The following is a 26,383-nucleotide window of genomic DNA, read 5'->3' as shown; positions in this document are numbered from 1 at the left end:
AATTGTTTCTGTTGAGTATTGTCACAATGCCACTGAGGTAACACATACATGCAGCTAACTGCTTTCTGGTATTTATGTCATTGGAGGGTTTTGATTCACAGGCAGAGGAAGACAGATTCCTCACCCAGGCTTTGATGTTAAACTCCAGCATTCAGTTAAACTTTGCTTGTGCCCTGCAGTAGGGATTGAGATGGGGTGAATGACTGGTCTTAAACTAAGTCCTTGAAAACACAAGCTTTGAAGTTTCATGGCTAGTTTACCTTGTGAATCATTTTTGTCACTGAAAGGTGAGGGACCAGGAGGAGCATAAAATGCCAGTATCTGTCATTTTCCAGGACTTTATGCCAAAATGCAGTGAATAATTTATTTCTATTAATATTTCTGGCATAATGCTATCTTGCATGTCTAAAATACTATTGCTAACTTATATTCTTACAACATACTAGTCAGTGATCTTCAAAGCTACCCAGATTTTCATTTTATAACCCATGCATGTCAATTGATAAACTAAAATTGACTTTGCCAATGTGATTAATTTCAGAGGAGACTATTAGCCTGGATTATTGTTATTAGAGGAGGGTTTGAACATAAGAACCAGGAAGAGGAAATGTAAAGCTGGAAGCAGATGATGGGAGAAGAAAGATGCTCCAAGCTTGGTACTGAAGATGAAAGAAGGAGCTAATAGCAAGGAATATCATGGCCCTCTGAGAGCTTGGAGCATCTTGGTGATGGAATTTCCATAATCCTCAGAAGAGGCTCACCTGGCTAACAGGCACAGAGCTTCACCTTGTAGTGAATCAGTGCTTAAATATATGGCATCATGATGCAAGATCAGTTGGAATCTTCTCAACCATATTTTTATTCCCAGGAAGACCCAGACCACTTGTCCTCCTCACCTTTGACATTTCTGTAAGGAAAGCATCAATGAAGTCTCTCGGTTCATCAGGATTCCAATCTTTCCGGTGACTCTCCATAATTTGGTAAATAAACAATTTCAGTTTTTCCCAGTTTCTCAAAACTGTTTGATGTGATCCAGGAACATATTGAATTATGGATGGAAAGACATTGTAGAGCTTATAAAGAAAATAAGAAAATATTGATGGTACTATGAAGTAACTTTTCCATATTGTTAAATAATCTTGTTTTTTCACCTGTTTCTTTGGGGTAACTTTGGTGCCAACTTTGGTGGTGAGATGTCAATCTTTACTGAAATCAAGTAGATCACCAATAAATTTCAATTATATTTTGGGGTAAAAAATAATATAGCACATTGTAACATCAACAATACTTAAAATAAGGTAGACATGTATTGTTGTTACTTCTTCTATATTCAGATTTGATAACAGTTAAAACAATATTAATAATTTTAGTATTATTAATAACATTAAAGTATATCAGTATTTAAAGAAATGTTAATATTTGACTTTTTACTAATGGAGTCTCATTCTCTCTGCTCACAGAATGCTATTCCATGTACGAAGAACTCCTAGGGGTCTACTGAACTACTGCTTATAAATATTGCTTGCATACTCTTCTACCAGCTTGCAGACATCATGTTGCATTTTTATATGTGGAGGGTGATAGAGAAAATAGTGAATATGTGCTTTTACATAGTCTCATAGAATGCCTGATGTAATTGGTCCTGCCAAGAATGTTTATTATCACCTTTTGCAACCTCCTAGTTTCCTTCTAAAAATTTTCTCCATGATACACACACCTAGAAGTTGGCTGGGCTCTCACTTATCTCCATGGACTTCCTAGGCTCTGCTTACTGTAAGGAAAGTAGTTTCACTGCTCGACTTGGAAATACCATGAGTGAGAATTAAAACAAGACACACAACAAGATAGTGTAGACAATAAGTGTAAGTGATCCCATTCTTTTTTTTTTAATTTAACTTAATTAAATATTTTAAAATTCACTTTACAGCTTGCTCACTGCCCCCATCCTGATCACCCCTCCCACATTTCTCTCCCCCCTCCTTCAATATCTCCCCCACTCTGACACTTTAAGTCTCTGCTAGGCTAGGTGCTTCCTCTCCCACTGAGGCCAGAGAAAGCACCTGAGATAGTAGAACATATCCAATGTACAGGCAACAGATTTTGGGATACCCCCTGCTCTAGTTGTTTGGAATCCACATGAGGGGAGTTCTAGGTCCAGCCTATGTATGTTCTTTGGTTGGTGGTTTAGACTCTAAGAACCCCAAAGGTCCAGTTTAGTTGACTCTGTTGGTCTTCCTGTGGAGTTCCTATCCCCTTAGGGACATACAATCCTTCGTCATTCTTTATCCCCCTTTTCATACCTATAAGTCATGCTATCCAGGTCCTTAGTTTTCAGTGAGGACATTCCTAAACATGAGGAAAAAGTGCTTGTGGGGATAGCACAAGTGAGTATAAATCTAATTTTGGGTGCATCACAGAGAAGTTAATAACACATAGAAACAGAAAGTCTTAATAAGAAAATGAACTTTTAAAGGGCTAGTAACTGTTTCAGATTCATTCTATCTGAAACCATGTGTACCCAAGGTATGGTAAAGCTAAAACAACCGGCAACTGTTATCTTCATATGCTCCTCAAAAGATGTCTAAGAGAGCATACATTTTAATACAGAAACACAAGAAACATGAGAATCATCTTTAGCTGATTGGTACACACTGTTCATTCCACAAATGTGTTAATGCAGAAATGTATATTAACTTTAGAAGCTTTTGTGTTTTCAAAACAAAGGACCACACATCAATAAAGGCAAGCAGCCCAGGTAATCCAGTCTCAAAGACAACTTTAGTTGCTCTCTCCTTAAAAGTTTGCATTCAGTACTACTTCAAGGTGGCTAGCTCAGGTGGGTCAACCTCACTGACTGCTTCAGTCAGGACTTCAGTTAAGCCCTGCACTTTTCCATCTCACAGAAACAAGACAGCAAAAAATACAACTAGCTCTTGCAGGACTTGGCCAACATTTCAATTTTCATAGGGCTCCCAAAAGTGGCTGTTGACACCAGACAGCAGGAAGCAATTTGAAGAACATGATATTTCCATCTCCAAGGGGTGGGTGGTTTGTGGTTGTTCAGTGGGTGATGGATGCTTCTCTTCATTTGGGGGATTGGATGTAAGTAGTGAATGATTTTGTTCAGGGAGAAAACAAAGTGAGTGAGGTTAGATTAAGGGGTCACACTCTCTCTTTTTCTTTCCTCTGTTTCTTTCTCTATCTAGTGTGAGGGGGGAAAAGTGGTGATAAGGGATGGAATGAAAAAAGGGAGGATATAGGAATGATAGGATAAGAGAGTAGATTATGGAATATGCTTTTAAACTAAACCAGTCTCAAATATTTTACATAGGTATGAATTTTTGTATACTGATACAAATTTATGTTTGTTTTTGTTACAACATACTGTACATATGTTTCCTCTCTTGCTTAAGGTATTGTACCTATATGCAACTCATTTAAAAATGTAATGTAAAGTTGCAATTATTGAAAACTACTATTACAAACTGTTTAGGATAATTAAGAAATGCAGGTTAAAAAAAAGAAATGCAGGTTAGTAGTTAGACACCTACAAAAATCAAACATGTAGGCTTGTTAAGGAACTAGTTTAGCTAATTTAAAATGTAAGCTTTATTTATCCCCTATAGATAGTCTCAAAGTTAAGCAGATAGTATCTAGCTGGAGATGAGTAATGCTTTCCTAATGTGACAGACTTTAGATATATCATCTTCAAACACTTCAGAGACCCACCAAATATGACATTTAAGACAATTTAATAATAACAGACTTTTTATGACAGTGAGATATGTCAGTTCTTGGCAGCACCCCCATGCTACTTCAAAGAAGATAGTGGGCATTGAAGAATTTCCATATGAAGTTTGCTTCAAATGTGGCAAGGCTAGTCACTGGACAGAAAACTGCCCTTGCTTCAACTTCTGGAAGAATGCTGTCCAAACTGTGGATAAGGAGGACACTGGGAAATCAAGTGACAAATTTTGCCAAGACAAAGTAGGCCAGTCCTTCAAATTTCCTGCTTCACAAATAAGTCTGTCAGATATTCTGAGCCTGTAGGCTGAAGATGGATGCAGAGGAAAGTTGGGTGGCTGTCCAGGCAGCCATCAGTCTCTGTGCTTTCTGCAGTTTTGAAAGCTGCTTGCTCAATACTTCCTGTTTACTCAGGTAATATTATTCTTCTCAGATCTTGGATGGAGTTGAAGACTAGATAGTTATAGTCTCACATATAAGCTTAAGATGTTCAGATTTTGAGAAAATGATTCAATGTCTAAGAAAATGTTTTTAGGTTGATAATGCAAGTTATGATGGAAAGTGATTTAGGTACACAACTTTGGACTCACCAAGATAAGATAGTGGACTATGTTCTCCGTAATTCTTACCTGATAGCTCTCATAATTGTTTTTATTGTATATCGTTTATTGCTATTAAAGACAGAGCCTTTTACTGGACTAAAAGGAGAAGATATTTGGGTAATCTTTTGTGCACTGCATAATGCTTGTCTTTGTATCATTCCAATGTTGATTTCTGTACCAGCAGAGAGCTGAGTACTGTCTAGACTTTGGTATTGTTATTTTTATGGATCATTGCCTGTTTTAGTATTTTGTAAGCATGCACCTCCATCACCTCATGATTGGTTTAATAAAGATCTGATGGCCAATAGCTGAGGCAGGAGAGGAAAAGTGGGACTTCCAGGCAGGATAGGAAAAGTGAGACAATTTGAGAGATGCAAGATTTGCCAATCAAACTTAGAGAAGTTGGACATGCCAGGATGAGTGAAGGGTAACAGGTCATGTGGAAAACATGGACTAGAATAAGTGAGTTAATTAGGGTATACCAGCTAGTTAGGGGTCAGCCCACTAAGGATTAAGCTTTAACAAATAATAGTAAGTCTCTATGTCATTATTTGGGAGCTGGAGGCTCAAGACAGTCTGATGATAGATGAGAACTAGAGAAACAGTCTTGCCCAGGGAAGAGATCAGAAATTGGTTATCCAACACCAAATGATCATCCTTAAAAACACACCTGAAAGTAACATTATAAGCACTGAGAACGTTTTATTATATATGTAGAAACATAACTATACATATACATAAGAAATAGTAATTAACTACAAATTGAGGATGTGAATTTGAATGAGACCAAGGAAAGGTACTTAAAATGTTTAAAGGAAGAAAAGTGCAAGAGTAAATCATGCAATTATAAAATAAATTATATTAAATAATTTATTTTAAATTACACCAAAACCCCAAGGAGTCAATGTGTTCAATGAACACTGCCACAAGAATATTCATGGATATATTATACTTAACACCTAAACCTAGGACAACTCAAATACATAACTACAGAGAAAATGACATCCCATTCTGCCATTGCACTGTGTAGAAGGAGGAATATTGAAATAAATTCATGAGCTAGAACATACACTCAGCACGTATCACTGAGGGAGAAAGAGAGAAGCATAGAAGGAGACAAGCCTAGTAAATGAAAACATTGTTATTTGTTTTTAAACAGGGAAATTCCCACATACATGTATATGTACCCATGTAAATAGTAACATAGACTATTAAACATTAGAAATGTTTTGTATGTAGTAAGTTCATGTCTTAAAAGTAGATTTATATCAAGTTCAACTTTTTAAAAGGAAATACTTATTTATTTTATGCATAAGTACACTGTCACTGTCTTCAGACACACCATAAGAAGACATCAGACCTGTGGGCTGGTGAGATGGCTCAGTGGGTAAGAGCACCCGACTGCTCTTCCGAAGGTCCAGAGTTCAAATCCCAGCAACCACATGGTGGCTCACAACCATCCGCAACGAGATCTGGCGCCCGCTTCTGGAATGTCTGAAGACAGCTACAGTGTACTTACATATAATAAATAAATAAATCTAAAAAAAAAAAAAAAGAAGACATCAGACCCTATTACAGATCGTTGTGAGCCACCATGTAGTTGCTGGGCATTGAACTTAGGACCTCTGAAGAGTAGTCAATGCTCTTAACTGCTGAGGCATCTTAGCCCTCAAATTCACCTTTTAAAGATATTGTATGTTGTTTGAAAGAATCTCCCATCAAAGAGAAAAACCTGTTTTTGTATCAGACACAATCCAATAGTCTTTCCAAAATATGCAAAAAGAGAGAACGTACTTGGCACATCATTGATGCCTCCAAACACGTGGCTTCATCTAATAACCTCAGCAACTCATGAAATTGACTGTCCTCATACTCAAAACGCTCCCCAAAGGCAATGGAGCAAATGATGTTGGAAACTGCTTTGTTGATCTTGAAGTGAGGGTCAAAAGGCTGTCCTGGAGGTAGGGAGAGGGGGAGGCATAGTCTTTCAAAGATAGTTTTTCGTTTCTCTTTCTTTCTTTCTTTCTTTCTTTCTTTCTTTCTTTCTTTCTTTCTTTCTTTCTTTCTTTCTTTCTTTCTTTCTTTCTTTCTTTCTTTCTTCCTTCCCTTCCCTTCCCTTCCCTTCCCTTCCCTTCCCTTCCCTTCCCTTCCCTTCCCTTCCCTTCCCTTCCCTTCCCTTCCCTTCCCTTCCCTTCCCTTCCCTTCCCTTCCCTTCCCTTCCCTTCCCTTCCCTTCCCTTCCCTTCCCTTCCCTTCCCTTCCCTTCCCTTCCCTTCCCTTCCCTTCCCTTCCCTTCCCTTCCCTTCCCTTCCCTTCCCTTCCCTTCCCTTCCCTTCCCTTCCCTTCCCTTCCCTTCCCTTCCCTTCCCTTCCTCTCCCCTCCCCTCCCCTCCCCTCCCCTCCCCTCCCCTCCCCTCCCCTCCCCTCCCCTCCCCTCCCCTCCCCTCCCCTCCCCTCCCCTCCCCTCCCCTCCCCTCCCCTCCCCTCCCCTCCCCTCCCCTCCCCTCCCCTCCCCTCCCCTCCCCTTCTTCCTTCCTTCCTTCCTTCCTTCCTTCCTTCCTTCCTTTCTTTCTTTCTTTCTTTCTCTCTTTCTTTCTTTCTTTCTTTCTTTCTCTCTTTCTTTCTTTCTCTCTCTTTCTCTCTTTCTCTCTTTCTCTCTTCCCCCCTCCCTCCCTCCCTCCCTTCTTTCTTTCTTTCTTTCTTTCTTTCTTTCTTTCTTTCTTTCTTTCTTTCTTTCTCTTTCCTTCTTTCCCTATCTCTCTTTTCTTTCTTTCTTTTTATTTTATGATGTCTCTATTCAGTGTGAGATAAAATATTCACAACAGAAGATAATATAAAAAGCTCTGGCCACAGCCCACTACTGGTGCCTGGCATTATTCAAAAACACTGTCAATATGTGGGAAGTCACATAGATAAACAAGGTTTAATTTAAGCAATTTGTTTAATGCTCTATTTTGTCATTAAACAGTGGACCTCCTGGGATAGGATCCCAGTTATATGTTCACTATTCAGTCCTCAGTGCCCACTGCAGAAAAGCTTTAGACAATTAAAAACTTATTCAGTAAATAGAATGGCAAGAGCCTCCTGCATCACCCTGCGAAATGCCTACCTTTCTCCTCTCCCATGGCCTCCACAAGACAGTCAGCCTCCTTCTGTATGCGCTGCTCCAAGTTCTTTTTCCCTAATCCAAAGTTCTTGAGTGTCATCAGTGCAAACCTTCTTTGCTCCTTCCATGTCTGGCCATTGGAAATGATCAATCCTGGAAAGTGGAGATTCAGCATTATAGCACTGGCTTACTGGTATAACATTATAACTATATAACTATATATATATATATATATATATCTGTCTGGATTACTAGTATTTGAAAAACTGTATTAGATGTGTGTATAGATTTAAAAAAGGCCAAAATAGGAATTGATAGCTTTCTAGATACAATCCTAATGTAAATGGCTAACATGTATTGATCATAAGTACTTCTTAATCATTATATGATTTTATACTGACAGAAACTCTACATGTTTATTACCATCTAAGAAAATGTCCATTTCAATTAGTAAAATTCTGAGTCATGATAATAAATTGAAAAATAAATACCAAACAGGTAAATAGGCATCCAGGTATTCAAATTCAACTTTTTCTGGTTCTAAAGGCCACAATTTAATTAACAGACATATAAGTCTATTTATGTCTCAATGAATACTAAAAAGGCACTCAAGAATAAGAAAGAGTGGCACCCAGTCTCACAACACCCAGAGGAAGCTTAACTCCCAGGTACTTCAACACACACAGGATCACAGTTAAGGAGGCCACAACATCTGCCCCAACCCCTGGAGCAACTGGGACTCCCTGGGATCCAGGGACACAGGAACCCCCACCCAGCCAATGGCATAGGTTCCTTGCAGTTTGAACCTGCACCCAGAGCAGACCTGGCATGCTGCCTCTGCACTCCCTCTTACAAAACCCAGAAAGAACAAGAATCCCAAGTGTTCTGAAATGCCCAGGATCACAGGATCACAGGATCACAGGATCACAGGATCACAGGATCACAGGATCACAGGATCACAGGATCACAGAGAAATCTCAACTCCCAGGAGATCAGACACACCCAAGAGCACTGAGCTCTGATGTATTCAAGATCACAGTTGAGACCACAATATCTTTCACAATATCCAGCATAAATCAGAACCCCCACAGGAACCAGGGAAACACAAAATCCTGCTCAGACAAAGGCATTGGTTCCTTCTATCTTGCACCTGAGCCCAGAGCAACCCAGGGGCCTCTGGATTCCTACTTACCTCTGTAACACCAAGAGAAAACTTGACTACCAGGAGCTCTGACACAACAGGATCTCAGGATCCCAGAATCACAGGATCACAGAGAAAGCTGGACTCTGAGGAGTTCTGACACAACCAGGATCACAGGAGGAATAGGCTTCAGTCAGAGACAGTGAGGGCAGGTAGCATTGGAAATAACCATATGGCCAGAGACAAGTGCAAGAACATAAGCAACAGAAACCAAGGCCGCTTAGTATCATCAGAACCCAGTTCTCCCACTACAGCAAGCCCTGGATACCCCAATCACACCAGAAAAGCAAGACTTAGATTTAAAATCACTTTTCATAATAATGATGATAGAGAACTTTAAGAAGGACATAAATAACTCCCTTAAAAATATACATGAGAATACAGGTAAACATGTAGAAGCCCTTAAAGAGTAAATACAAAAATCCCTTAAAGAATTACAGGAAAACAAACAAACAGGTGAAGGAATTGAACAAAACTATCCAGGACCTAGAAATGGAAATAGAAACAGTAAAGAAATAACACAGGGAAACAACTTGGAGACAGAAAGCCTAGGAAAGAGATCAGGAGTCATAATGTAAGCATTACCAAGAGAATACAAGAGATAGGAGAGAGATTCTCAGGTGCAGAAGATACCATAGAAAACATTGACACAACAGTCAACGAAAATGCAAAATGCAAAAGGATACTAACCCAAAACATCCAGGAAATCCAGGATACAATGAGAAGACCAAACCTAAGCATAATAGGTATAGAAGAGTATGAAGATTCCCAATGTAAACGGCCAGTAAATATCTTCAACAAAATTATAGAAGAAAACTTTCCTAACTAAAGAAATAGATGCCCATAAACATACAAGAGGCCTACAGAACTCTAAATAGACTGGACCAGAAAAGAAATTCCTCCTGTCACACAATAATCAGAGCACCAAATGCACAAAACTAAGAAAATATTAAAAGCAGGAAGGGAAAACGGTCAAGTAACATATAAAGGCAGACCTACCAAAATTACACCAGACTTCTTGCCAGAAACAATAAAAGCCAGAAGATCCTTGGCATATGTCATATAGTGTTGTGGGAAATATTAAAGATGGAACTGGCATATTTTTGCGATTGTGTCAGCTACTCTCTGTCTCAGCAGCCTGGTCAGCCATGTACTGGTGGGCAAATGGCCAGCCTATTATCTTTTGGAAACTCTTTGGCCCAGAGCTCCTGAAACATCTCCACCCAGCTAGATGTGTGAATCAATTGTTTTGAAGATGATATAAAGATTCTCTAATATGCCTTAGAGGATACTCATATTCTGTCTAGCGTGGGTTCCATGAGACTTCTGGGTTATTATACTACATGACAAAATAGAAAAGCCCTAAGAATAGGCACATATAGTGATTTAGTTTACTTATTTGTTTTGGATTGTTTTAATTTTCAAAATGGGTGTGATGTTGAGCTTTGTGATTATATTATTCCACTGGGAGAGAGGTAAAAATAAAGGTGTTTCTGGTTACTGGCTCAAGGATATGCTGAATTGGGAGAAAGGTTTTGTCTTTGCATTTTTATAACTGGTGATTTGTGTCTATTCACCTTTCAGAGTAATATGGATCAGATTTGTTAGAGGGAGACCCCCTAAAGAACTAGATTCCAGAGAAACAAACAAAAAGGTTATCTTGATGATAGTAACATTTTGTTTTGAGATTTGTATATTACAGAATATACAGCCTTGGTGATTCTCCTCATCAGACATGCTGATCTAACCTACTTGAACTCCTGATGTCTTGGACTTCAGCAGAATCCAGTCAAGACACAGACATCAGAGACTAATACAATTGTTGGTGTGGCCTTCTTAAGGCCAATCAACTTTCCTATTTTCCCTACCTTTCCCCCAACCCATTCAAAATATCTGAAAGTCCATATTCAGCTTGAAGAAGTTATGAAGAGTCGGCAACCCAATTCCCTGGGCTTTGGGGCTGGAGGTGGTTATTATAGGTTGTCTTTCTAGGGACTGTAGAAATGGTCATAATTAAAACAGGGAGGAATAGCTAAGATTGATTACATAATCATAATCTCATTTTGGAGAAATCTTTTTAATTGTTGCTAAGTTGAAGTCATAATTTCTTATTTTGGTACAGAATTGATTTTGATTCAAAATCAAGGTATTGGTATAAACTTCTATTGATTCAGAAAGTTTAAAATTACAGGGCTTAGACTCAGTCTTTCTGTAACAGTTTTTATAAACTGATCTGAGATGATTAAGCCTGTGAATTAAGGGACAAATAACAAATTCATGGCTCTGAGTTTATTATTAGAGTGTTTTTCAGATATTTTAATTAGGAATAGCTGAGAATAGTTAACAGAGAACAGTCCAGGTTACTTTACACAGATAGTTGGTTTTCAAAAATGTCAGAAATCTACAGAATGTGACATTTAATGTTATTTATTCACTTGATGTTGAGTCAAGTCTGCTCCTGACAGCATTCCCTTTCTTGGATTCAAAGAAGAAACTGAGCATCAATGGAGTTGCTCCAGTTGTGGTGAGAGAGCCACTAGACAAGAATTGCCTCATTTCATATACAGACAAAATGTTGTCCAGAAAAATGACACACTATGTGAAATAGTCGACTGATAATCTCTGCCAAGTCAGGGCAATCATCCCTTCAAAATTCTACATTAAAAAGGTTTGTCAGATGATTCTGGCCAGAAGGCAGAAGAACAATGCTCCAATGTTTTGAAGTACAGGGACTGTCTAGGTGATCAGTGCTCTCTATAAATTGTCTAAGTTTTGGAAGCTATATTTTGTGCTTCTCATATATTCAGGTAATATTAGTTGTTCTTAGATTTCTGGCAGGGTTGAAGACTGGTAGTATCATTGCCAACCTAAGCTCTTTAACATTGAGAAAGATGATTTAGCTTTGAGAGGATGATTTTCAGATGGCTTACAATCTAAAGCCAGTGTAAAGTGATAAGTCTTTTAATATAGGATAGATGACAGTGTTCTATCTTAATGACAATATTGATGGACTGGGTGTTAGATCTATCTTATACTTTACAATTTTCAAAAGTGGTAATAGTTGTGCTCTATTTATATTTAAGAGAAAGGTTTTGCTTTTTACTAGAACAGAAAGGGGGAAGTGTTGTGGATAGACCTGGTACTGTTTATATATTAATTTCACTCTCCTGGAAGGGGTTGTGGACAAGGAGTGAGTCATACTCAGGTGAATTCTTGTGAACTAATCCCTTAATGAATAAAGGAGGCAATCACTGGGTGAGTAAGCAGGACTTCTGGGTTGGATTGAGGAAGAGATGAAGCAGGAGAGAGTTAGGTCTTTTAAAATGGGGACAGCATAAAGGTAAAATAAAGCTGCTAGTGTTTCCTGGTATCATGGCAGATACACAAAGATTCACCACTGGAGGAATCAGATTTTAATAAGGCTTACAAGATTAGGTTTTAGTTGTTGCACCCAGAGATTGAGTTACCATTGTTTCTCAACTAAGTTTGTGTTGCGTTTTCCTTCATGAGGTGGCTTGTCTGGGTTCAAGAGAGAAAGTTATGGCAACAAAGCTTGAGTTTGCCTGATGGACACCTCAAAGGCCATGGGGGTTTTAAACATAGGGCTGGCATGGTAGTGACTCCCCAGTGGGAACCTAGAGAGCTGGGTGGAGAGATTGTAGAGTTCTCAGTCAGAGTCTCTACAAAATAAAAACAGGTCGGCAATTGCCCACCAATACATAGCTGGCCAGACCAGGCTGCCAGGACAAAGAGTTACTGACATAAGCATGGGAACAAGCCAGTTCTTTTTAAATATTTCCTGCAACAATTCAGACCCATAGAGACAAATGCCAGCCCAGGTGACTATACCCAGCAAAACTCTCAATTAACATAGATGGAGAAACCAACATATTCCATGACAAAACCACATTTACACACTATCTTTCCATAAATCCGGCTCTACAAAGGATAATAGATGGAAAACTCCAAAACAAGGAGGGAAACTAAACCCTAGAAAAAAGCAAGAAATTAATGTGTTTCAACAACACCAAAAGAAGATAGCCACACAAACATAATTCTACCTCTAGCAACAAAAATAACAGGAAACAAAAATCATGTTTCCTTAATATCTCTTAACATCAATGGACTCAATTCCTCAATAAAACCACATAGACTAACAGACCGGATACATAAACAAGACCAAGCATTTTGCTGCATACAGGAAACACAACTCAATGACAAAGACAGACACTACCTCAGAGTAAAAGGCTGGAAAACATTTTTTTTTTTTCAAGAAAATGGTCTCAAGAAACAAGCTGGAGACGTCATTCTAATATTGAAGAACATCAACTTTCAATCAAAAGTTATCAAAACAGGTAAGGAAGGACACTTCATACTCATTAACAAAATATATATACGAAAATGATCTCTCAATTCTGAACATCTATGCTCCAAATGTAAGGACACCCACATTCATAAAAGAAACTTTACTAAAGCTCAAAGCACACATGCTTCTCACAAAAAATAGTGGGTGACTTCAACACCCAACTCCCACTAATAGACAGTTCATAGAAATAGAAACTAAACAGAGATCTATTGAAACTAACAAGAGTTATGAACCAAATGGATTTATCAGATATCTATAGAACATTTCATGCTAAAACAAAAGAATATACCTTCTTCTCAGCACCTAATGGTACCTTCCCCCAAAATTGACCAGATAATTTATCACAAAACAGGCCTCAACACATACAAGAAGATTGAAATAATCCCATGCATCCTATCAGATCACCATGGACTAAGGCTGGTTTTCAATAGCAACAAAAACAACAGAAAGCCAACATAAACATGTAATTTGGCTAGTGAAGAAATAAAGAAAGAAATTAAAGACTTTTTAGAATTTAATGAAAATGAAGGCACAACATACCAAAACTTAGGGGACCCAATGAAAGCAGTGCTAAGAGGAAAACTCATAGCTGAGTGCCTCCAAAAAGTAGCTGGAGAAAGCAAACACTAGCAGCTTGAAAGTACACCTTAAAACTCTAGAAAATAAGAAGCAAATATACCCAAGAGAAGTATATGGCAGGAAATAGTCAAAATCAGGTCTGAAATCAGCCAAGTGGAAACAAAAAGAACTATACAAAGAATCAACAAAACTAGGATCTGGTTCTTTGGGAAAATCAACAAGATAGATAAAACCTTATCCAGACTAACTATAGGTCACAGGAATGGTATCTAAACTAACAATATCAGAAATGAAAAGGGAGACATAACAACAGAAACTGAGGAAATTCAAAAATCATCAGATCCTATTACAAAAGCTTATATTTAACAAAACTGGAAAATCTGGATGAAGTGGACAATTCTCTAGACACATACCAGGTACCAAAGTTAAATCAGGATCAGATAAACCATCTAAACTGTCTTATAACCCCTAAAAATAGAGTCAGTCATTAAAAGTCTGCCAACCAAAAAATCCCAAGACCAGATGGGTTTAGTGAAGAATGCTATCAGACCTTCAAAAACGACCTAATACCAATATTCTTTAAACTATTCCACAAAATAGAAACAGAAATAGAACACTACATAATTCTTTCTCTGAAACCACAATTACACTTATACCTAAAGCACACAAAGACCTAACAAAGAAAGAGAACTTCAGACCAATTTCTATTATGAATATCAGTGCAAAAATACTCAATAAAATTCTTGAAAACCAAATTGAAGAACACATCAAAATGTTCATCCATCATGATCAAGAAAGCTTTATTACAGGAATGCAGGGATAGTTAAATATATGGAAATTCTTCAACAGAATCCACTATATAAACAAACTGAAAAAAATAAAACCCCACATGATCATCTCATTAGATGCTGGGAAGGCATTTGACAATGTTTCAACACCCCTTCATTGAGTCTTGGAAAGATCAGGAATTCAAGGCCCGTACCTCAACGTAGCAAAAGCAATATACAGCAGACCAGTACTCAACATCAAACTAAATGGAGAAAAAAATTAATGCAATCTATTAAAATCATGGACTAGACAAGGCTTTCTACTCTCTCCCTTAACTATTCAGTATAGTACTCAAAGCCCTAGCCAGAACTATGGAATGGCTGAGAAGCACCTAAAGAAATGTTCAACACTCTTATTCATCAAGGAAATGCAAATCAAAACAACACTGAGATTCTATCTCATAGCAATCAGAATGGCTAAGATCAAAAATTCAGGTGACAGCAGATGCTGGTGAGGATGTGGAGAAAGGAATGCTCCTCCATTGCTGGTTGGGATTGCAAGCTGTTACAACCACTCTGGAAATCAGTCTGTCAGTCCCTCAGAAAATCGGACATAGTATTACCTGAGGACCCAGCCATAGTACTCCTGGGATTATACCCAAAAGATGCTCCAACATACAACAAGGACACATGGACCACTATGTTCATAGAAGCCTTATTTATAATAGCCAGTAGCTGGAAAGAACTCAGATGTCCTTCAACAGAGGAATGGATAAAAATATGTGGTACATTTACATAATGGAGTACTACTCAGCTATAAAAAACAATGAATTCATGAAATTCTTAGACAAATGGATGGAATTAGAAAATATAATCCTGAGTGAGGTAACCCAATCACAAAAGAACACACATGTTATGCACTCACATATAAGGGGATATCAACCCAAAAGCTTGGAATGCCCAAAATACAATTCACAGACTACATGAAGCTCAAGAGGAAGGAACGCCAAAGCGTGGATGCATAGAAGCAGGTGGATGGGGGATAGGATAGGGAGTTTTTAGAGAGAAAATGGGAAAAGAGGATAACATTTTAAATGTAAAGAAAATATTCAATAAAATAAATAAATAAAAGAGTAAGAAAAAGCACACATTTTTAAAGAAGCAAAGAAAGGAATTATAGATTTTGTATTAGATACTTTCTTCATTTAGAGTTCAAATGCCAACCCCAAAGCCCTCTATACCCTCCCCCCACCCTGCTCTCCTGCTCTCCATCCACTCCTGCTTCCTGACTCTGGCATTCCCCTGTACTGTGGTGTATGATCTTCGCAAGACCAAGGGCCTCTCCTCCCATTGATGGCTGACTAGGCCATCCTCTGCTACATATGCAACTAGAGACACAGCTCTGGGGGGTACTGGTTAGTTCATATTGTTGTTCCTCCTATAGGGTTGCAGACCTCTTTAGCTCCTTGGGTACTTTCTCTAGCTCCTTCATTAGGGGCCTTGTGTTCCATCCAATAGATGACTGTAAGCATCCACTTCTGTATTTGCCAGGCACTGGCATAGCCTCACAAGAGAGAGCTTTGTCAGGGTCCTGTCATCAAAATCTTTCTGGCATATGCAGTAGTGTCTGGGTTTGGTGGTTGTATATGGGATGGATTCTTGGGTGGGACAGTCTCTGGATGGTCCTTCCTTCTGTCTCAGCTCCGAACTTTGTCTCTGTAACTCCTTCTATGGGTACTTGGGCATATACCCAGATGTTCCAACTTGTAATAAGGACACATGCTCCTTATTTATAATAGCCAGAAGCTGGAAAAAAACCCAGATGTCTCTCAACAGAGGAATGGATACAGAAAATGTGGTACATTTACACAATGGAGTACTACTCAGCAATTAAAAACAATGAATTCATAAGATTCTTAGGCAAATGAATGCATCTGGAGGATATCATACTGAGTGAAGTAACCCCATCACAAAAGAACACACATGACATGCACTCACTGATAAGCAGATATTAGCCCAGAAACTTAGAATACCCAAGATACAATTTGCAAAACACATGAAACTCAAGAAGGAAGACCAAAGTGCAGAATTATAGGTTTTAGTAAAGATGACAAAATAACTTAAGAAATTAAGAAGGATGAGTATTCCTCGCAGACATACAAATACACGCTCACACACACACACACACACACACACACACACACACACACACACACACCCCTTTTACAGTTACATGAATTTAGTGGCATTAAATTTATCACCATCAGTCTAACCTACTATCATTTTTGTTCCTAGAGTGTTCAAATCCCTTTTATAACTTAAAATGATAATATCTTGGCTATCATTCCTCTGTTCTCTATCTGGCATCATAAATGAGCCTCAAAATGTGTCATGTTTGGTCTTCTTCTCTGTTCTACACCACTCAAGAGCTTCTTTGGCTGTTATGGTGAGAAATGAAGAACTGGGCTCCTTAGTGGCAATCTCATCAGTGTTATGTCCACTTTAAGGTTTTCTTCAGATAACATACTTTACATATTTGATACTTTGCAGTTTAAGAGTCTTGATTTCTTATTCATCCCATCATGGATATTCTCTTCCTATTGAATATTTTTCAAACTATTAAATGCATACCATTAGTTCAAAAGCTTTTCTTTAAATGTAAGCCAATCTGTATGTCTTTAATAAAACTTTGCACCAGTAGCATGATGGTATTTTATTCAGGATAGCTAATTCATTCAGATGTCCTTGTTCAATGAATTGTCACAAAATGACACTGACTTTTATGTATTTTGTGCACTATTAACCATTTAAGACCATGGCTGTGCTTCTCATAGCAGATCATGTACAGCAGCCAATGATGTACAATTAATGGTCAACTGTTTCAAGGAGTATTTAGGAAATTGCTAAATGTGAAGACTTTTTAGGTTAAAAGAGTTGAAATCTGTATTCAATTTTCAAGCACATAACCAGATTTAATGATTGCTTTATGCACTCTTGCCAGTCTAACAATATTTGGAAGGCTAGTGAGCCCTGTGTGGTATAGTCTTAATGATGCATTTTAAGGAGCCATAAGCAAGAGCAGCAGCAAGGAAGAGGGTGCCTCACATCTGTTTTTCTAAGGTAGGTTTGGAGTGGGAAAGGGAAAGTGAGAGCACATGTGTCTGGCTGAGGAAGCTGCTACTGTTACTTCCTATCCATGATTCTGAGATAGTCTGCAGGACATGTGATTTCCCTATGACTCTTAGAGGGAGATGCTCTCAGTCCCCTGATGGTCGATTTCATCTAGGAAATGTAAACAGCTGACTTTAAAGATAACATATCATGAAGGGTTTTGTTACAGGAATATGTAAAATTACAGACATAGAGGTATCTTTCACATACCATGCATGTGCTTTATATTCTACTAGAAACTTACTATTATATGCACCAATTTCTTTTCTTGGATATTTCATATGTATGCAATATATCTTGGATATATCCTTTTTCCTACTCTCTCCCTTCAGCTCTTCATGAAACTTTTCCACACCTGTGTTCCATTTTCCATCCAAATTCATGCAGAGTTTTTGTTTGTTTGTTTTAAATAACCCACTGAAGTCAATAGTGCTTCCAATTAAACTTACCATTGTTATTAAAGACACGTTTTCTGATAGGTGTAACAGGACGATTCAAAAAGTTTTGTTCCATCTTAGTGAAGACTTCTTTGATCAAGGGCAGTCCAGTTATTACTACTGAAGGAATGTTACCAAAGTCCAGGCTAGTTAGGTTTCCATACTTCTTCACAAACTGAAAAACATTTCAATAGTTAGAGTATGTCTGTGTTCATGTGTCAATGGATGGCAGATGTGTGTGCATTTACACAGACTAGTGTTTAGAGGTGTATATGTTAATATGAATGAACGGATGTACTTCAGTATGTGGAAATGTTTCTGAAGATTTTTCTTTCCTCCTCTGAACTAAATTGAAATTCAATTAAAACGAATCTATGAAAAATCATTGATATAAGTGAGTATGAATTGAGTGAGCCTCTAAAAGAATATATAAGGACATAAGGGTCAACAAATAAGCAAGGTCTTTTTTTTTTTGTTTTTTGGTTTTTTCGAGACAGGGTTTCTCTGTATTGCCCTGGCTGTCCTGGCCTGGAATTCACTCTGTACACCAGGCTGGCCTCGAACTCAGAAACCCGCCTGCCTCTGCCTCCCAAGTGCTGGGATTAAAGGCGTGTGCCACCACACCTGGCATAAGCAAGGTCTTTAATGAAGCATTCTAAAGTCCAGTGAAGGGGGAGTATAAGACACATGTGACCTGCCAAGGGAAAAGAAGGTCTGTGCATGTTTTTTACAGTACAATTTTCATGTACATCTTACAAAACCAAATGTCAGTTTATCTTGAGAATGATACCATCTACTTAGTGTCTTCCAGACATGAGAAGTACATGGGGAAATAATGAGACTAACACTGTGGGGAGCCCATGTATCAGTGTATGATAAAGGAATCTTGGCGTAATAGGAATGTTTTAGCATATCTCTAATCTAACCTCCACCAAAGTCTGATTCACTTTAGTATTTGAAATTTCTTCTGAAACTTCCATTTATATTTTCAATAATAATATTAGAAGAACCATCAATGTTTCCCTAGAAGTGTTTTAAACAAAGGCAGTTCTTTAACTTAGCGAAGGCAGAGAAATAAGGGCATCAGTCCCCAGAGAAGTCAAGCAGTCTAGTAAAAGTCTGTTGTAGCAATCATGGAAACCTTAGTAAAAATTACAATATTGGTGTAGGAAAGAGAATGTTTTCTATTTAACCATGACTAGGTATGGAAAATACAATAAAGTGTGGAAGATCTGTGTAGAGACATCTCTGAAGATCCAGGTGATATATGCATGTAGGCTTTATGGTTCACTAAGAGTTGGTTCTTGGGGTAGATGCTATCTTCTAAGACTCAGATCCACAGTTATTAAAGAGTAAATTCACCCTACCCTACTCAGAGAGTTTTGTGGGGGAAGAATGAGATTTCCAGGCACCCAGCCACTCACTGCATCTTTAAGAATTGAATGAGCTCTGTGTTCATAGGCTCAGGGATACAAATGCATTGTGAAAGGCAGGACAAAAACCTACTGATCACAGACAGTCACACCCTCAAAGTGAATGCTCAGTAAGCTTTGTGGTTTACTTTATTCTTTATATTTGTTCTACAGTATTTAAAGTTTTCTTCACCATTCTGAAAAGGCAAATAAGTTGTAGGGAAGCAATTTAGAAAAACCCAGATTTTTCCTGGAGGAGAGAAGTTTCCAGGTATTTTGTTAGATTTGAAGGCAAATGCATAAATGTTGAGTTGCCCATAGGACCTTAGAGTTTAGTGGAAGATAGAGTATGAGGAGCAGTATTGAGCATAAAGAAGTATTTGGGAGAGAACAAGAGTGTCCATGAAGTGCACACTGTATAAAACATGTCAATGGATGGCAGATGTGTGTGCATTTAGACAGACTAGTGTTAGAGGTGTATATGTTAATATGAATGAACGGATGTACTTCAGTGTTAGGCAGTGTTAGGAATATCAAAGGTTCCCTTGCCTATGTTTTTAAGAGTCAGAACTATTTAGACCTCACCTCTGCCTTTTGTCTACCTGCAACAGTGGTGTCTTGCTTAACTGTGACAGTGGTATCAAACAGAAGAGTTCAACTCCTTCAGGTATCTTTGGGACTCTACCCCATCTCCATCTTCATGCACTGTTACCCTACCACTTTGAGATCTGTACCTATGGGACAGTGTCAAAACATATGGAATGGTTTGGTCTCATCTTAGAATCTTGCAGTCACATTAAAGACAGAGCCTAGACTCAGTCTTCCATTTGTTCCTTATCCATGGTCCTTAATAATTTCATTTAACTCTAGCTAGTCTGTTGTGTTTTGGTCATAAGTACAGAGACATTGAGTGAATGCATTTTGTCTTAAGAGATATCAGCAAATGCTGCTGAATCCATCCTATACACAGTTATCAAACACAGACACTATTGTGGATGCCAAGAAGTGCATGGTGACAGGAGCCTGATGTAGCTGCTTCTCCAGAGGCTCTGCCAGAACCTGACAAATACAGAGGCTGATGCTCACAGACAACCACTGGACTGAGCATGGGGTCCCCAATGGAGGAGTTAGATAAAGGACTGAAGGAGATGAAGGGGTTTGCAACCCCATAGGAAGAACAATAATATCAACCAAACAGATGCCTCTAGAGCTCCTAGGGACTAAACCACCAACCAAGCAGTACACATGTAGGGAACCCATGGCTCTGGCTGCAAATGTAGCAGAGGATGGCTTTGTTGGGCATCAATGGGAGAAGGGGCCCTTTGTCTTGTGAAGGCTTGATGCCCTAGAGCAGGGGAATGTGAGGGTGCAGATGAGGGAGTGGGGGTGGGGTGGGGGAGAACACCCTTATAGAAGCAAGGGGATGGGTGATGGGATAGGGGGTTTCCGGGGGTGGGGAGGCGGGAACTGGGAAAGGGGATAACATTTGAAATGTGAATAAAGAAAATATCCAATAAAAAAGAAATATCAGCAATGCAGTCATAAAAATCAAGTGAATGACCAATTAAGAAGTTCTAGAAACAGTGAAAACCTTGGTTTAAGCTGACTCCTCACTATCAGTGTGTAGCACAAGGATTTGGTGCTTGAACGTGAGAAGGATCTAGAAGCTAGGTACAGAGATGAAGGACTTTTCCCAGTTTATAAGTCCTTTGTGCAGATTTCTACTTTAGCAGAATGTTATCACTAAACTTTATATATACTGTTACCAACCAAGTAGAGATTCCCCAGTGAGTAAGTTCTCTATGCATTTGTTTTATGTGGATTAAGACTCAGATGATGTCTCAGAATATGCCATAAGGCAGGGTCTGTTTTTCACTCTGCAGCATTAAGTCAAGAAAACATAATTTAAAAAGACTATAAAAGTAACATAGGCCAGGGTTGGAGAGATAGCTCAGTGTTAAGACTATTCTTCCAGATGATCTGGCTTCTATTCCCTGCACCCACATAGATGCTTACTATTGTCTGTAACTCCTGTTTCAGCAGATGGAATGCTCTTTTCTGGTCTCTGTGGACACAAGGCATACATATAATGCACAGCATACATGAAGGCACAGTATTCATATACATAACATAATAAAGTTATTTTTGTATATATAATGTAGTCCAGAATGGTTAAAATGGTATACTGAATAAGAAAAATGAACAACAATTGATTAAAACAAGACATACAATATTGAAGAAAAGCAATAGAGACGTGGCATTAAATAGAAATAAAATTTCCAAATGTAGTATAAGGAAATAAGGTTCAATAGAGGGAATGTTTAGAAGAAAGAGAAATATTTCTTTCCCCAGCTGTTCTAGGTATGGCCAGTGGAAGAATATGGTGGGTATATGTGTGAATTCTGGGTCACAGGTCATCAAAGTTTCTTACTTGACAACCCCCCTTCCCCACTACCCAGAGCACAAACAAATAAAACTAGTTGAGATCAAGAGTAGCAATACAAAGACACTGGACTTCTCAAGGGAGCTCATGGTACAAAGCAGCCTTTGCATCTTGGGAATTCGGCCTCAAGATTTTAATTCCATTGTGAGAGGAAAAACGTGTTAATGTTGTTTACACCATTTTATTTGGCATGTTACGTAACAGCAAAGTAGTAATGTGTGGGAACACATAATTCATGTATTGCTTCATGCTCCTTAGAGTTTGTTCCTACCTAAAGCATGTTCCATGGCTGTAGAGATGGCACAGTGATTAAAATAGCTTCCTGATCTTGCAAAGGACAACAGTTTGGTTCCTAGCACCCATGTTGGTGGCTTACAACTGCTTATAAATTTATTTCCAAGGACCTAACAGTGCCCACTTCTGGCCTTTGCAGGTATCTGGCACACACACACACACACACACACACACACACATGCTCAGACACACAAACACATATGCATAAATAAAAATAAAATAAATATATAATAAAAATATTCTTACAATAATTCAGTAATCTACAGTAGAGGAACACGAGAAACTGTGAGGTAGAGGGGAGGTACCGTTCCCACACACTGAACAAGATGCCAGCTTCTTTATTGTCACTGTGTTTTATCTCTTGCCAGCTCCTCCATTTAGAATGACTTATACTTTTATGCCACTGGATAGTTGTTAAACTCTCCTTGTAAGGGCAGGCCAATTTAGGCCATCAGTCATCCAGAGGCTATCTACAGAGCCTCCCACACAGTGAGATCTGATGTGATTGCACAATTATTGAACGGATTCTCCATATGGTCACCTTACATTGTGACAGTCTTGGTAGGTACTTAAGAATTATTTATTCACTAAATAAGTACACAAATAAACAGTCTCTAATTGTGCCATGAAGTGGTAAGCAGGAAGGTTCAGAGAGAATCTGTAGATTCAAATCACATTATTTGCCATTTCCCCAGTAAACAACATTGGAAAGCCAGATCCTTATTTTCTTCAGCAGGTTTGTTCAGTGTCAAGTGGAACTGCTAGTTGACAGCAGCTCACCAGTGTGCCTGAAGCAAAAGGAGCATGCAAACCTGGGTGAAGTACAACAGACACGAGGACTGTTTATCAATGGAAAGAATCCAAACAATCATAAGAGAACAGTACTATTTTACTTCACTTGTTTATAGCCATAGATCACTAAATCTATAAATATAAAATAAATGGGTAAAATATAGTTCAACTGGGAAGAAAAGCCCAGTCTCAGTTTCATCATGAACCGTGATTGTGACATTAGACATTTCACCTAAGCCCTGTAGTCAGACCTAACCTAGCAGCAAATGAATGATATAGATCAATACTTTTAAATAACCCAGAGTCAAGTAAAATAATTTTTAATCATGTTTAAATACAGCAGCAGTGGACAGAGGGTAAACTCCAATCAGTTTGCAATCTTTAGCTGAAAGCCATTAAAAAGTGCTGACCAGCAGAACAACATCTCTTCTTTCTTGCCTGATGTCTTTGTTGAACACCATAAAATAGCTAAGACTTCTCCAAACTTTCAATAGGTTGCAGTAGTGGGGTTCATAAGTGAAGCCTTGTCACTTACTCTGCCTTGGTGTCACATCTGGGCTGAGTCTCTGAGTGGAACTAGGAGCTCCACAGCTGTATTGTAACAAAGAGAGTCTGTAAAGAAGCCCAGTGTGGAATTCTGATCTCTATTCTTCTCCTATGGTAATAAGGGTGTCTCTTTTTCATAGGAAAGATGAAGGAAGACATCCTTTACTTTTATGGCTTTACAGTAAAGTATAACATTTATTCTGATGGTCTACAGCTATCCTCATTTTCACCACAGTGTGGGAATGAGATTTTCAGGGGAAATTTCTGTGAGACCCACACACTGAGGTTCCCCAAGATGTATACTATCAACTCTTTGTGATTGAAATTTACTTTCGAATTATTACTCAAAAAGGTGAATATTAAGATCCCCAATAGGCTACCTCTGCAAGTAAAATTACTCATCTTAAAATGGAAACATCTCAAGCCTTTTGAGGGTTTAGTATATTGAAAGATTTTAATCAAGTGACACATCTTTGAAAATATTGTCATGTCTCAGAAAAGAAATGAAAAGTATGGAGAGGAAGCAAAGGTAAATGTGAGCACAGAAAGCTCCCGGGTTCTCAATGTGCAGGAGAGATCAGCAGCGGAGTGATGTGAGAAAAACCACTGGCAGGGCAGGGGTGAGAAGCAGGTGAACCCTGCATAGCACAGAAAACATAGCAATGGAAAACAGCAAGAGCCAGCACCAGAGATATTACAGCTGTGCCTGGGTCCGGCTGTCTGCCAAAGACAGGAAAGAGAAAGGATAGATGAGCACATTATTGAACAATTATAGAAACTTCCTAGTATAACAAACCACAAATGTGCCATGAAGAACCCAACAGCACAAAGCCCCAAGTGAAGCAAAGCAACCAATATAAGCAGGAAAGCTACAATCCCAGAGAAATCTATCGAAAGCAGAGGGAAATTAGCTTAGCACTTCTGGGGAAACCAGAAAGGCCAGAATGAAATGGGGGTGAGAGGGCATTAAAAACATTAAGTGCAACAGAGAGCCAACCTAGTGTTGTACAATCAGGGGAAAGACAGTGTGGGAATGGATGTGGACATTCACCTGGGGCAAAGCCAAGAAGTTTCCCTTCTGTTACAGCCTCCTCTGAAAGGATGGAGAAAATAAGTGCTTGAGGTCAGAAAGGAAACTGTGAACAAGAAAGGGATAGCTACAGGAGGATGAGCAAGGGCCAGAGACAACAGGCTCTTCTGCCTTTGAGTTCCATCTGCACAGGACACTGAAGAGCAGATTAGTGTCTGACATGGTCCTCAGTGTGTGAAGATGATACATGAGACAGCTGTACCATAGAGGGGAGATAGGGGTACTCTATGTTTGTAGTCACTTTGTTTCTTGTGGAAAATGGTAATAATAAACTCTCATCATCTGCATGGGCCTATTCCATAGCAAGAGCAGCTGGAAGAAAGACAATGAAAGAAGATGCAATGAAAGAATGAAGAGAAATTAAAAAAAAAAAAAAACTAATAGGAGAGTGTCCAAGAAACACACTGGGAAGAGACAATAGATGACTAAAGGAACAGAAACACAAAGAGAAAGCAATACAGTTAAGAAAAAAACCCTCCTATAACAGTAAGTCTACTGAGTGGTCTACTTTCCTCAGTTAATGGTGAAACTAGGAAGTAGGACCAATAATTAAAAAAAAGTAAGGGGGCCCAAGTATACTCTATGTAGTCATAGGAAGTTATTAAAGGTAAGTAGGGACATTACAAAGGAATATGGTCACTGCACGAAAAACATCTGCTTATTTTAAATGTGAACACGCAGACACACACACACACACACACACACACACACACACACACACACACGGAATGATGGAGGGAGGGAGGGAGAGAGGGATGAAGGAGGAAAGAGGGGAGGGAGAGCTGAGGACAAACAAGAAAACTCCCAGTGGAGCTAGAGACTTCAGCACACTTTTCCTTGTAGTTGATAAAGTCAATAGGCAAGCAGTCAACGAGGGTGTGGAATAAGCAACTATCAATATATGAGGACTGATATTATACAAAACTCCAATCAAGAGAACAGTATATAGTTTTTTTTTCCTGGATGAATGTTTACCATAGTAAGCTCAGGAACACTTGCTTACACATTTCTTAACAGAAGCAGAATTTATATATCAAGATGAACTATTCTGTAATTCATCAACTTGACATACTTAAAAGTATTGAAATCATATATAGTGTGCTGTCAGACCATAATGGAATAACAAAAGAATTATTTCATACAAAGATAATAAAAACGACTTTTTGACATCAAAACAAAGTGTCTTTTAAAATGGGGCTCCGATTACAAATGAGATCTCCTGGCTGGGTTAACTGGCAGCTAGCATCAGCCTCCAGTCATATCCTGCTGTTCCCAGTGCCAGCATCCCTGTTTCTACAGCTCAGGATTTGGTCATATCACCGCCAGACACCCTCACCCTACCTTACCTGCTGAATCACTACATGTGGCTGCTCAAAATCCAACTGGAATAAGTTGCCCACAAAAGGCAGGCGCCAGGGTCCTGGTGGGTAGTTCTTGGGTCTCCGGGTTTTGAGATAGTAAGCCAAGAGCATGAAGGTGACAGCAGCCAGCAGCAGAGTCTTGAAATGAAGCAGTGCCCAAATGGCTGTCTCAAGGGTGTCCTCAGTAGCAAGCATGATGAGAGTCCAAGCTGGGGCTGGTTTCCTGTGTAACCACCTGGTGCTGATAACACGGACAGCCCCTCCGCTAAGTTCAACCCTCTTCCTTGAGGACTGTGCCTCTCTCTGTCCTACCAGAACTCCTTGTCCACTGTTTTGTTCACTGTTTTGGCCCCGCCCCGCCTCTGTGCTCTCTGTAAGTCAATACCCAGTTCATCAGCACCCATATCCCTGGAGGCTTCCACAGAGCTCTCTGCTCCTCTTTGCACTTAACCCAATCTTCTCCAGGCCCCTCCC

General features: G+C 39.0%; 1 protein-coding gene across 1 annotated transcript in view; it reads right to left on the bottom strand.

Annotated features, from left to right (window-relative positions):
* LOC110293363 (cytochrome P450 2J3-like) overlaps positions 1–26,180 on the bottom strand; it is a 39,329-nt gene extending 13,149 nt beyond the window's left edge. The window contains exons 1-5 of the mRNA XM_085838426.1: positions 25,895–26,180; positions 17,984–18,146; positions 7,454–7,603; positions 6,141–6,301; positions 897–1,073 (exon numbers count right to left, since the gene is read on the bottom strand). Coding sequence (XP_085694552.1) covers positions 897–1,073; positions 6,141–6,301; positions 7,454–7,603; positions 17,984–18,146; positions 25,895–26,104 — 861 coding nt within the window. The 5' untranslated portion in view covers positions 26,105–26,180. The remainder of the gene's footprint in view (positions 1–896; positions 1,074–6,140; positions 6,302–7,453; positions 7,604–17,983; positions 18,147–25,894) is intronic.
* Between the last annotated feature and the right edge of the window lie 203 nt (positions 26,181–26,383).

Source organism: Mus caroli, unplaced genomic scaffold (assembly GCF_978045245.1).
Source record: "Mus caroli unplaced genomic scaffold, Mus_caroli_1 scaffold_6, whole genome shotgun sequence".
NCBI classification, from domain to species: domain Eukaryota; kingdom Metazoa; phylum Chordata; class Mammalia; order Rodentia; family Muridae; genus Mus; species Mus caroli.
This window is presented reverse-complemented; position numbering and strand designations above follow the sequence as displayed.